Source organism: Salvelinus namaycush, chromosome 29 (assembly GCF_016432855.1).
Source record: "Salvelinus namaycush isolate Seneca chromosome 29, SaNama_1.0, whole genome shotgun sequence".
Classification (NCBI taxonomy): domain Eukaryota; kingdom Metazoa; phylum Chordata; class Actinopteri; order Salmoniformes; family Salmonidae; genus Salvelinus; species Salvelinus namaycush.
The window spans coordinates 13,597,227-13,609,940 of record NC_052335.1 but is presented as its reverse complement, the minus strand read 5'-3'; the positions used below and the strand labels follow the sequence as shown (position 1 = coordinate 13,609,940).

At 42.7% G+C, this 12,714-nt stretch overlaps 1 protein-coding gene across 1 annotated transcript in view; it reads right to left on the bottom strand.

Annotated features, from left to right (window-relative positions):
• Positions 1-12,714, bottom strand: part of brf1b (BRF1 RNA polymerase III transcription initiation factor subunit b) — a 130,251-nt gene that overhangs the window by 34,098 nt on the left and 83,439 nt on the right. The window contains exons 13-16 of the mRNA XM_038968134.1: positions 5,940-6,001; positions 5,293-5,374; positions 4,621-4,673; positions 2,822-3,105 (exon numbers count right to left, since the gene is read on the bottom strand). Coding sequence (XP_038824062.1) covers positions 2,822-3,105; positions 4,621-4,673; positions 5,293-5,374; positions 5,940-6,001 — 481 coding nt within the window. The remainder of the gene's footprint in view (positions 1-2,821; positions 3,106-4,620; positions 4,674-5,292; positions 5,375-5,939; positions 6,002-12,714) is intronic.

The following is a 12,714-nucleotide window of genomic DNA, read 5'->3' as shown; positions in this document are numbered from 1 at the left end:
AAGCTCGACTCGCACCACGGTTCCTCATACAAATGGGAGGCAGCAACAACTTTAAAGAGAGCAATCTTGCCTCCAACTAATGTAAGATGCATCACAATGACAAGCACTGAGCATTTTATGTGACAACAAACTGAAATGTGTTGTGCGGGTATACCAAGTCGCATACCAAGTGCTAGCTTTCAAACATTCAAGAGAAACACTTAGAGAAAGTCACTCTGTTCCCTCAGTCTCAGATATCTGGCTGTGATTCAATACTAGATGCTGATATAAAGTTGAGGGAGCATTAAAAATGCACACATTCTTGTTTGAATCCAATGAGGAAACATGTACGAAACAGAAACAAAACGTAGCCGTTTCTCACTGACGGGAATAGAAGGTGCTTTATGCACAGAAGTGAGGCTGGCATACCTTATAGTTCAGGGTGCTGGGCCAATCTAGACAAACCCTGGCCAGCTAAAGTGCACACAGGGAAACTAATCCTACACCCCTCTCATCATCCCAATAGACAGAGTTCCAGATGCTTTCCCATAATCCAGCAGGAGGCTCAGATCCGCTGCTATAGCACTGGAACTAAAACTTGAGTTCATTGTCAGATTTTTGGCCTTTCTAGGGAGTTTTTCCTAGCCACCGTGCTTCTACACCTGTATTGCTTGCTGTTTGGGGTTTTAGGCTGGGTTTCTGTACAGCACTTTGAGATATCAGCTGATGTAAGAAGAACTATATAAATACATTTGATTTGTTCCACGTCGTCTACTCCCCACCTCCCCCCACGTAAGCTGATCACATTCTGAGAACCGGTGGTCTGTTTGGTTGAAGCCCAGAGCCTCAGCAACTTCAAGGTTGCAGTGATGGGACACAAGTGCATCAATGAGTCAATGAGACTGTAAGGCTTTGTGCTCAAACAATAGGAGAAGACGTGCAACCTTAAATATGACGAATGAAAGGCTGGACCCTACTTAGTTGAAACATTGTTGTCTAGGTCAACATTCATAAAAAATCCTACTGTAATGCTTGTATCTAATTAATTAACACACTGAATAGCCAGAAGTGACACGATTCCATCAAATGAGCTCTACTTCCATGGACACATAATATACATAACTGATGGCAGTCAATCCATTGTTAGTGGGAGAAAATTGAATATAAACCCAGCATCTGCCTTTTGATGAAGAAACGAGGCCTGAAGGGATAGCTCCAATCTGTTGGAGTTGACCAGAGACAAGATAGTACCGACCCCGGCACCTGAGCCTGCTGAAGGGGGGGTAGGGTAGGTGATGGGGGCTTTGTAATTCTACCGGCAGTCTACTCATCAGCTCTCCAACAGTGCCTCACATCTCATTTTCATTACCAATTCAGAATTCATTACCAAAATGTTAATTATCATTAATGTGGCCGTGGCATGATCTAGAAATTATTGGCAAAATGAGAAATGGTCTGTCGTGGCGTGTCAGTAACAGAAGTCGTGATCTCATGCTCCGTCTGCTCTGCATTCATTACATCTCTCACAAGGACATTTGGAGTCCAACTGGAGGATTAATTGGAGAGAGGGGGGAAGACAGACACCTCAGACATGACGTCCAGAGGGCAAGATTAGCTTGTCTTCGGCAAACCAGCCTAGGGATCAGAAATGGGGTGAGTGGTAGTGGGGGACTGAGGAGGGTGTACAATTTGAACACCTCCAGAGGCAATAGGGGACCTTTACGCCACAATTGGTGCCTATTATTGGTGGTAAAAAGGGCCTGATTCCTGTGGTTATGTGAAAGTGTTTCCATGTTGTCAGGAAATTATAAAAATGGCTTGTTGAATAGCCTGTCTGTTTAATGCCTCGATAAGATAGAGGCATCATAAGCAACATTAGCCTTGTTGCATTTTGTATCCCAGAAGTGCTTCTCAGAGCCCAGCTATTGGGATATTTTCCAACCATAACGACTTTTCGCAATCTAAACATTTCTATATTACTCCAATTCCTTCTCTGTCGAAGCTTAGTCCTGACCTTAGCATTTCACTACTGTACCTTCTCCTATATTCACACAGGAATAGCATTCAAATCAAATCAAACTCCAATCTAATTTTTGTCACATACAATGAATACAACCTTACCGTGAAATGCTGACTTACAAGCCCTTAACCAAAAATGCAGTTTTAAGAAAATAGAGTTAAGAAAATATTCAATAAATAAACTAAAGTAAAAAAATTATCTAATAAATAAATCTAATAAAAAAGTAACACAATAAAATAACAATAATGATGCTATATACAGGGGGTACCGGTACCGAGTCAATGTGCGGGGGTACAGCTTAGTCGAGGTCATTTGAACATGTAGGTAGGGATAAAGTGACTATGCATAGACAATAAACAACGAGTAGCAGCAGTGTAAAAACGTTAGCGCAATGACTGGAAGTCTATGGTAACAGCTTGTTAGCAATTGCTCTAACACTAGTTAGCCACTTCCTTAAACTGCACGTAGAGACATAAAAATGGTATCCACAAGTTCATCTGACTCTGTGAAAGTAGATAAAGGGCTTTCATTGCCAAAATCCCAAAGTATCCCTTTAAGAAATAAAACCTGCAGACCTACTAATGAGAACAGAATTAGCTCAACCCAAGCTAACTCTCCCGTGTGGATCAGTTGGTAGAGCATGCTGCTTACAACGCCAGGTTTGTTGGTGTGATTCCCACGGTGGACCAGTAGGTAAATGTATGCACTCACTACTGTAAATTGCTCTGGATTAGAGCGTCTACTAAAATGTAAACGTTAGTTACACTCATCCATATGTGAAGGCTAGGTTACTTCTAACAATTCTAGTTGAAATCCCCTTACCTTTTGCCCATGATGCTGGCGGTGGTGGCCAGGCCCATATTGGTCTTGTTGGGCTGCTTCTTGCGGCGGGTCAGCCTCTTCCGCCCAGGGGGGCCACTGGGTGGCTCTTCCGAGGAGGTTGGCCGGGCAGGGCTGCTGTTGCCGCTGCCACCCTTGCTGTTAAGGTCACGCAGCACGTCGTAGTTGATCTTGCTGGAGATCTTCTTCTGCTCCAGCATCTTCTCGATGGCCTCGCCCGCCGTACTGGCACGGATGGGCTCCCGCTTCTTGGACGTTTTCTTGGGCTGCAAGGGGAAGAGAGAGGGGGGAGAGTTGAGAAGATCTGGGTTGTGTTCATTAGTGCACACCATAGTAAACCGGAGCAAAATGTTTTGCAACGGAAACAAGCGTTCGTTATTGGACAAGTTCAGGTTAGTCCCTCCCCATTTCAGCCATTTGCTTACGTTTGGTTCCTAGTGAATACCCTCCTGATATGTCGGGAGGAATTTAACATTGGTTGAATGAGTTCCATTAGATTGTTGGAAGCATTAAGATTACCTTTATTATTCTTTTTATTTAGGGAGGAATTTGGGAGACATAATAATGCGATGCAGATATACTGTACATACTACTATATCAGATATGATAGATGTATAGAGTGGCATTCTCTAATCTGGTCCTGTAGACTTTTGTTCCAGCCCAGTAGCTCTCCAAGACCAGAGACCTCAGCTGTAGGACATTGCAAGCCGTGGGACACCAAGTTGAGAGTTACATGCACAGATTGATATATTGATATTAGTGATAACGTATCAAATGGTAAACTCATTAACTAGAATCGCTGTTGATAGTAATAACAACAGTAGCTAGTTAAGTGTTGTATTAAGTCATGGACGATACGCCCTTTTTCTTTGGGGTCAGGAAGCATGATGTCACCCTAAAAAAGTCTGTGATTAGCGAGATGACAGAAGCTCAGTAGGCCCTGAAACCTTTCCATGCCTCTCGGTCAGCCATGACTTTCAAGTGATCTCCGAAAGACCTTGGTTGTGTCCCAAATGGCACCCTAATGTAGTGCACTACTAATTTTGACAGGGCCTATAGGGCTCCGGTCAAAAGTAGTGCACTATATAGGAAATAGGGCACCATCCGGGACGCAGCGCCTGTTTGTCATACAGAACGCTGTATCAGGAGGAAAAGGAAAACAAGAAAAAAAAACACTGCCTTGACCACAATGAGGACCTGTGGACCTTGAGCCCCTCCTCCGTAGTTGTGCCTCTAGACGCTGATCTTGGGCCAGTTTTACATTTTCTCTAGTAATGGTTAAGGTTAATATTGGGGGGAGAGGAAGCTGATCCTATATCTGTACCTAAGGGTAACTTCACCCCTGAGCATCTGGAATAGGTATCATGTCCTCTCTGCACCTCATTAGGCGGTCTGCTACTCTGCTAGAGTACGGCTAATCCAACCGGGTAGAAAGCAGGCAGATGTGGAGATGGCGAGACAGGTTAGTGCAGGGTTAGCGCACCCCTGCCATAGTAGTCATATTCATCTAGTCTCTGGAGCCTCTGCATTGAAACTGAAGACCAGAGCAGAGCACAGGCTGATTTGGCTCAAACTGAAAATATGCGCCAGCTCCAGACAAACAGCTGTTCTGTGTCTGTAGCCAGCCGCGGGACCGAGGAAGGGCCACCTCTACACACACACACACGTGCACACACAATTCTTGAGCACACAGCTGCAAAAGCATGCACATGAAACGAATGCATATAAAACCCAGACAGACAGAGACACACACACACCATATCCACCCTTCGATTCCTTACCTTTTCCTTGTAGGTCCCTTGCTCTTTCTCTTTAGTTATCCTCTCCTCCTTTTCTAAAAAAACAAGAACAAAACAACTGGATATATCCCCTCTACAATAGACAGTAAGGACTGAATAGGTAATTATGTCTAGACAATAGTATAGTATAGGTAATTACTGTATTCTGGTACTGATAGAATAGACGACTTAGCTACAGCTGTATTTCAGAGGGAATAGAGGATGCGTCCCCAAATGGCACCATTCCCTATATAGTGCACTACTTTTGACCAGCGCCTTATGGGAGGTAGTACCCTATAAAGGGAATAGGGCGTAATTTGGGACACATCCTTTTTTGTTGGCCCTAGCTATTCAGCCACTAACAACAAAATAACAGCCTAATAAATTCCATTGGTTCAACTGGGCGATGGTGAATTAACATAAATTAACATAGATAAATATATTGAAGGGACGTACAAGTACTTAAATGCTCAACAAAGAGGTTTATGACCATGATGACAGCAGAAAATCTTAAACAAACATTTTTGACCATCGAGGATTGGGAACAATTGGTTCGTTACAGAGCTGGCTAATATGAAAACCTGTTCGGGAACTGCGTCGTAACACGGTGGATCAATATGAATATGTGAATTTTGAATAGGGCATGAGAGGTTTTGCCTTTGTCTGTTCGCTCACCTTTCTGCTCCCTCAGATATTCCTCATTCTGCTTCATCCACAGATCCGTCTTAATTCTCACTTCTTTGTCGTTGAGGATATACTGCAAGAAGCAAGGGGGAAGTAAGGGTTTTAGTAAGGTGCTACAAGGGTAAAGTGCTAGGGTAGGTAGCACGTAGACTAGCAGTTAGAGCGTAGGGCCAGTAATTAAAATGTTGCTAGTTCGAATCCCTGAGCAGACAAGGTGAAAAATCTGTTGATATGCCCTGGAGCAAGGCACTTAACCCTAATTACTCCAGTGCCGTTGTTGATAAAAAAACGTATACTTTTTTTAACTAGGCAAGTCAGTTAAGAACAAACTCTTATTTTCAATGACGGCCTAGGAACAGTGTGTTAACTGCCTTATTCAGGGTCAGGACGACAGATTTTTTACCTTGTCAGCTAGGGGATTCGATCTATCAACCTTTCGGTTACTAGTCTAACGCTCTTACCACTAGGCTACCTGCCGCCCCATAACGTCTGGCACTCTGGGGGAATTGGGATATGGAACAACAAAAAAGCTCTCATGTAAGGGACATAAGTAGAGGAAGCTTGTGTTTAAAGAAAAATCCTTATGATTTGTGTTATAAGTATTCTTATCTCAAAAGCACTTAAGAGGAAGAGCATACCCTCTCAATTTCATTATCGTCGATGCCGTCCAGGTCCAATTCCCCGCTCTCCGACTTGCCATCTGAGAAGAGAGACAGAGAACAACACATTTACCAGTCTAATAACAACACTTGTCTTCACATTTTCTGGAAGACAGGGCTCCGTTTAATGTCGTATCAAGGGCAGCATTCCAAATGACACCCTATCCCCAATATAGTGCACTAGTTTTGACCATAAGGCTCTGGTCAAAAGTAATGGGCTATATAGGGAATAGGGTGGTACTTGGAATGCAGACAAAGCCTCCTGTTTTCCCGTTTTTAATAAAGAGTGCAGTTTTTTTAAAATTTTATTTGACAGGGACTTGATTTCCATGTTTCCAGGGGGACGGGGGGGAAGGGGCAAAAGGCTTGATTATCTGATAAGGATTTCCCCATTTCCTTTTGGTGCCCTCGGAACCTTGCATGCCTTCAGGCGTGACTCTGTGATTACTGCGCAGTCAGGTAATTCATTGGAGAGGGAGGCCATTTTGAAACGGAGAGATAATCTTCTCCGCCTCGCTGGAGTCTGGAGTGTTCAGAGTCTCTGAGACAATGCGATGCTACGCTGTTTAGTATTTACCCAAGTTGCATCAATAATGTAGGCGGACCCCGGGCCGCCTTTGTGGTATACTGTAATTGTCGTAACAGGCTTAGCGGTGAGAGCTGAGAGGATTTTGTTTTATTTGGAGAGATTTTGGAATTGTCTTCCACTGCAATGTGTGTTTTGTATTAATCTCCAGCACCCAGTATAATGTTGCATATTCAGGCAGATACAAGGGAAATACACAGAGAGCCTGGTATAATGACTGACACCATTACATATTCATATTGTGTGATGCAGTTCATCAATATGCTCACGTTTATCAGTTGTTTAAATTATGATTAGTTAAATGAATAGTTAAAGTCCAAAGGTAGAACTGAGGAAAAAAACTATAGAAAGTTGACTTGTGGCATAAGAGATCTGGCCTCTACTTAGCGAAAAAGGATAACAATCTCAAAAGTGATACAGTAAAAATACTCTCCATACAGTCCACATACTCTTTACATAGAAGGACTGGATGTGTGACCAGGACACCACTATTACCAAACAACATAAATAGCCCTACCTAAATAAGAATCTAAATAAGATTCTCCTGTCCCCATAGTTCATTTCACCTCAAACTGTCACTAAGCAACGGTTTGTGACAACAGAGCAACTTTCAAAACCAGCAGCGCACAATCTCATTTGACCCATCTTTCTTTTTCAAACTCTTCCAACGGCTTCCATTTCTAAAAGAGGCATCATCCCTGACATTCTTATCCCAGGATCTCTTTCCTCCGTTTCTGAGACTCTCCTGACTTCAAAGACTTATTTTGTGTGATAAAGACAAGGTTTGCTGGATCATTAAGAGCTATGAAAATTTTATTTTACCAGGTAAGTTGACTGAGAACACATTCTCATTTACAGCAACAACCTGGGGAATAGTTACAGAGTAGAGGAGGAGGATAAATGAGCCAATTGTAAACTGGGAATTTTTAGGTGACCATGATGGTTTGAGGGCCAGATTGGGAATTTAGCCAGGACACCAGGGTTAACACCCCTACTCTTACGATAAATGCTATGGGATCTTTAATGACCTCAGAGAGTCAGGACACCCGTTTTAACATCCCCATCTGAAAGACGGCACCCTACACAGGGCAGTGCCCCTAATCACTGCCCTGGGGCATTGGGATAATTTTTAGACCAGAGGAAAGAGTGCCTCCTACTGGCCCTCCAACACCACCACTTCCAGCAGCATCTGGTCTCCCATCCAGGGACTGACCAGGACCAACACTACTTAGCTTCAGAAGCAAGCCAGCAGTGGTATGCAGGGTGGTATGCTGGGATAGTTTAACCGCTTAGCGCAATATCTAATAATAGGGACCTATGCCGATGTTCTTAAGCAGGTTTGGTAAATGTTGAATGTCGTAATGGTAGACTTTGGGAGATGACATCATCATAAACACTGGGGAAACTTCCTGGTTTAGAAGCTCTTTTTGGGAAGAGCCATATGTTATTTAGATGTGGGCCTATAAGGTATAAGACACCTTCACTACATAAGTAGCCACGTAGCATAGATCTCAATTGATAGCTATGCAACAGAAAAAGGCAACAAGAAACGAGCATTCAAAAGAACGAGCCGTGTGTGCCAAGCTGCCAAGAAGATCAAGGGAACGCCAGAGAACGGGGTTGGTGGAAACCCATCATGAGAAATAGCAGCCTAGATATGGGTCACAATCTGTCAGCCATCTTAGTGCCTTCATTATGCTGTCATTTGGAGGGTTTGGATGGGACACTGCAACGACTGATACAGGACGTCGTACTGTGATGAAAATAGCAGTTGTGGGGGACAGAGAGAGAGAGAGACAGAGACAGAGACAGAGACAGAGAGAGAGAGAGAGAGAGAGAGAGAGAGAGAGAGAGAGAGAGAGAGAGAGAGAGAGAGAGAGAGAGAGAGAGAGAGAGAGAGAGAGAGAGAGAGAGAGAGAGAGAGAGATTAATTTACAGATCTGGGGATTATCTATCCAAGTGTCACTGTGAATTTCAATCCAAATGACACAGCAATATAGAGTATCCTTCTTGGTGACAGATCTAGTCACAGGCAGCTACCATCTTTGGACTGTGCTTCCATGTATAATGGCAACAAAGCTGCCATACCTCAGACTCTCTAACGTTCTGTATGTTCAATCAATTCCATTGTGTATTCCATTCAATTACATTATTTTCAATTAACTTCCAATTCAATGGAGGGTGAGAGAGAGAGACAGAGAGAAAGAGAGAGAGGGAGAGAGAGAGAAACCCAAAGACAGACATGAAAAGAGAAGTGAAAGGGGAGGACAATAAAAAGCAGCGCAGAGCAAGATTGTTTCCAACATATAGACAGGGGTCCCCAGTGGCCAGACTGTCTGTTATGTAAGACTGGAGTTGGGGCTGCCAGTAAGCGTTAGCCACAAATGCACACAGGCACAGAAATGACTCCCTGCACGTTCAGGGGCCGTCTTGGGGTCAACAACAAGGCAGTACAGAGCTGCATAGACACAGGGTTATGTAGCTTGCAGACAGGAATACTGTGTGTGTGTGACTGTGTGTGGACTGCTTGCTCGGAGTGAGGAGCGGAACTGATATTTCCAATATTCGAACATTGATGGTGAGAAAGTTCCAAAGGGTAAAAACTTTAATAGTGAGAAACTGGTTACCGAGATTTACCGCCCAACCCCACTCCTGTTTCCTGGGATGAATAAACGTTCATTTTTATTACCTTTTATTTATTCAGGGTAGCCCAATTGAGACCAGTGTCTCTTTCCCAATGGTGACCTAAGTACAAACATTTTCTCACAAACAGGAAGATAAATGTACATTACAAATAAAACAAGAAGAATGAAAATAACCACAAGGCACAACCTCAACACCACAATTTCTACAAATAAACCACTACAATCAATCGAAACAACTGCAATTAATTCATTCAACACTAGAGTCCTAAACTGCACTATCGGCAAAAGGGAATTAAGATGCAAGGATTTTGGGGGGTTATTTCAACATTGGGGGGGGACTAAAAGTAAAGGAGGATTTAGCTAAATGGTTGAGACCAGAGGGACCTAAATAGTTAATCAATCCTTCGAGCAGGTTTGGTAGCTCATTCTTTTATGTGTTAGAAACAAAGTTAAGTAAACTGGAATCGTGAGTAGAAGTGATCTACGGGACTTTAAAGAGGACCAGCCAACCTATTGATAAAGGATGCAGTGGAGATTATTAAAACTGTCACCTGTGATAAAGCGAAGGGTGCTATGGTAGACGGCATCCAAAGGTTTAAGAGTAGTGGCTCACGCAATCTGGTAAATGGTATGGTCAAGAACTGGCAGGAAAGTTGACTGTACAATATGCTTCCTGCTATTTAGGGAGAGCCAAGATCTACTTCTAGCTCATCCATATATATATATTTTTTGCATTAAATCTTTGTTAATCCAAATGCTCAGATATTTATAGGAGAGAACCCGATCGATGGGGGAACCATCCAATGAATAAATATGTAGCCCATCTGAAACTTTTTTGTGAGAATTGGAGAACAACAGTCTTACCTGCATTAAGTACAAGTTCTAAACAAACAAGGGCTTTCTGTAAGGCGACAAAGTCACATTGCATCTCTAACATAGCCTGGTCAACAGTTGGGGTAATGGAATGGAATACCAGTGTCGTCTGCATACAGATAGACCAATATTATTTATTAAATTGTAAAGAGAACAGGCCCCAGTACCAACCCCTGCGGTAAAACCTTTTGTAATATCCAGGAAACTAGACTTGACACCATCAGAAATCACGCATTGAGTCCTATCTGACAGACGATTCTCAAACCACATGCAAGAAGCCTGATCCAGGCTATTTCACCTAACCTTTGAATGAGAGTGTTTTGGTCAACAGTGTAAAAGGCCTGGGAAAGGTCTATAAATAAGGCAGCACAATGATTTGTATGATCTAAACTATTCAACACATCATGTAAAACAAGCGTAGCAGGTGAAACAGTGTCTAGGTCTAAACTGAATTGGTGCACATTAAGAATAGAGTGAGAAGTTAAAAATATTCTTAGCTGACAGTCTAAAACTTTGGAAAGACAAGATCATTTGGAGATTGGACGGTAGTTATCTAAGTCAGAAGGATCTTCTCCTTTATGTACGGGGAGGACGTGCTGCTTTCCAGATTTTAGGGATAACACCAGAAACAACTGTCAAGTAAAAAATATGGGTCAATGGTTCTACAAGAACTGGTGCAGGGAACTGCAGTAAGAAGGGATTAAGTGAGTCAGCGCATATGGATTTTTTAAAAACATCAATCTTTAGCAAAGCACTTAGTACATCATAGATATCAAGTAGATGAAATGAAAATAAAGTATGTGAGTCTGTTAGTGCATCATTCTCTACAATCTTTTCTGAGGTGAATAGAGGACTCTCTAGTACAATGATATGAATTTTTTTGAGATTATCCTTTCAAATACGTTGCCAGCTGAAGCAAAATGCACTACAAATGAACATTTTGTTTAGTATGGGCCCAGAGGCTGTCAAAATCTGCTGGGGCAAGAAGGGGTTGTAGTTTTGTTTCAAAGTTTGACCACTTTCCTGAAGTTAGCTGGATTACCACCACTCTCATATACACAATTAAATAAATATGTTGATTTTGCTTTTCTAACCAGATATAGACATTTATTTTTCAATTGTCTGAAGGACTGCCAATCTGATGTAGAATTAGTTAGTCTAGCGTTAGCACAAACTAAATGTATTTCCGGTAATTTCAGACAATTTATGCGTGAACCAAGGATTAGAACTGTTTTCACCCTTAGCATTTTGTGCGGCGCATGTTCATCTGCAACATCTCTTATGCAGGCAATGGGACAATGGTCACTGAACTGATATATCCCATTGGCTGTAAACTCATGAGGGGTATTTCTTAGAATAATATCAAAGAGAGAAGATTTTCCAGGGTGTTTAAAGTTGGGGCGAGTTGGTTTAGTTATGAGCCGAGTTAGATTTAGCTCAGTACAAATATTTTTAAGCCCATCAGATACCGGAATCAACCAATCCAGATTAACATCGCCCATTATTAATAATTCGGATTTAGCATAGTTAGACAGCAGGTCACACAATTTGATCAGAGCATAAATTATAATACATTACTTCTATGAACAGCATGATGTGAAATGGAACTGTTCAATGATATGCGATGTCTAAATCTGTCCTCTCTACAACCTTCTCTGCTCTACTATCTGCATGATCAGTCATCAACGCTCAGGGTGGGGACAGACAGCTCATCTCAGTATAGAATGCAGTTCACAATGCATGTGTCATCTCATCAGCTGGAACCTTTTCTTCTTGTGTCAGGTACGTTTGCTGCAGAATAGCCTATTCTACTGTTAAAATTAGGACTAATACAGTGCATTCGGAAAGTATTCACACCCCTTGACTTTTCCCACATTTTGTTACATTACAGCCTTATTCTAAAATGTATTACATTGATTTCCCCTCAGTAATCAACACGCAATACCCCATAATGACAAAGCAAAAACAGGTTTTTAGAAATGTTAGCACATTTTTTTTATATATATTTTTTTATATCACATTTACATAAGTATTCAGACCCTCTACTCAGTACTTTGTTGAAGCACCTTTAGCTGCGATTACAGCCTCCAGTCGTCTTGGGTATGACGCTACAAGCTTGGCACACCTGTATTTGGGGAGTTTCTCCCATTCTTCTCTGCAGATCCTCTCAAGTTCTGCCAGGTTGGATGGGGAGCGTCGCTGCACAGCTATTTTCAGGTCTCTCAAGAGATGTTCGATCGGGTTCAAGTCCAGGCTCTGGCTGGGCCACCCAAGGACATTCAGAGACTTGTCCCAAAGCCACCCCTGTGTTGTCTTGGCTGTGTGCTTAGGGTCGTTGTCCTGTTGGAAGGTGAACCTTCGCCCCAGTCTGAGGTCCTGAGCGCTCTGGAGCAGGTTTTCACCAAGGATCTCTCTGTACTTTGCTCCGTTCATCTTTCCCACAATCCTGACTAGTCTCCCAGTCCCTGCCACTGAAAAACATCTCCACAGCATGATGCTGCCACCACTACGCTTCACCGTAGGGATGGTGCCAAGCGTCCAGACGTCCAGACGTGACGCTTGGCATTCAGGCAATATTTTTTGGGGCAAACTCCAAGCGGGCTGTCATGTGCCTTTTACTGAGGAGTGGCTTCTGTCTGGCCACTCTACC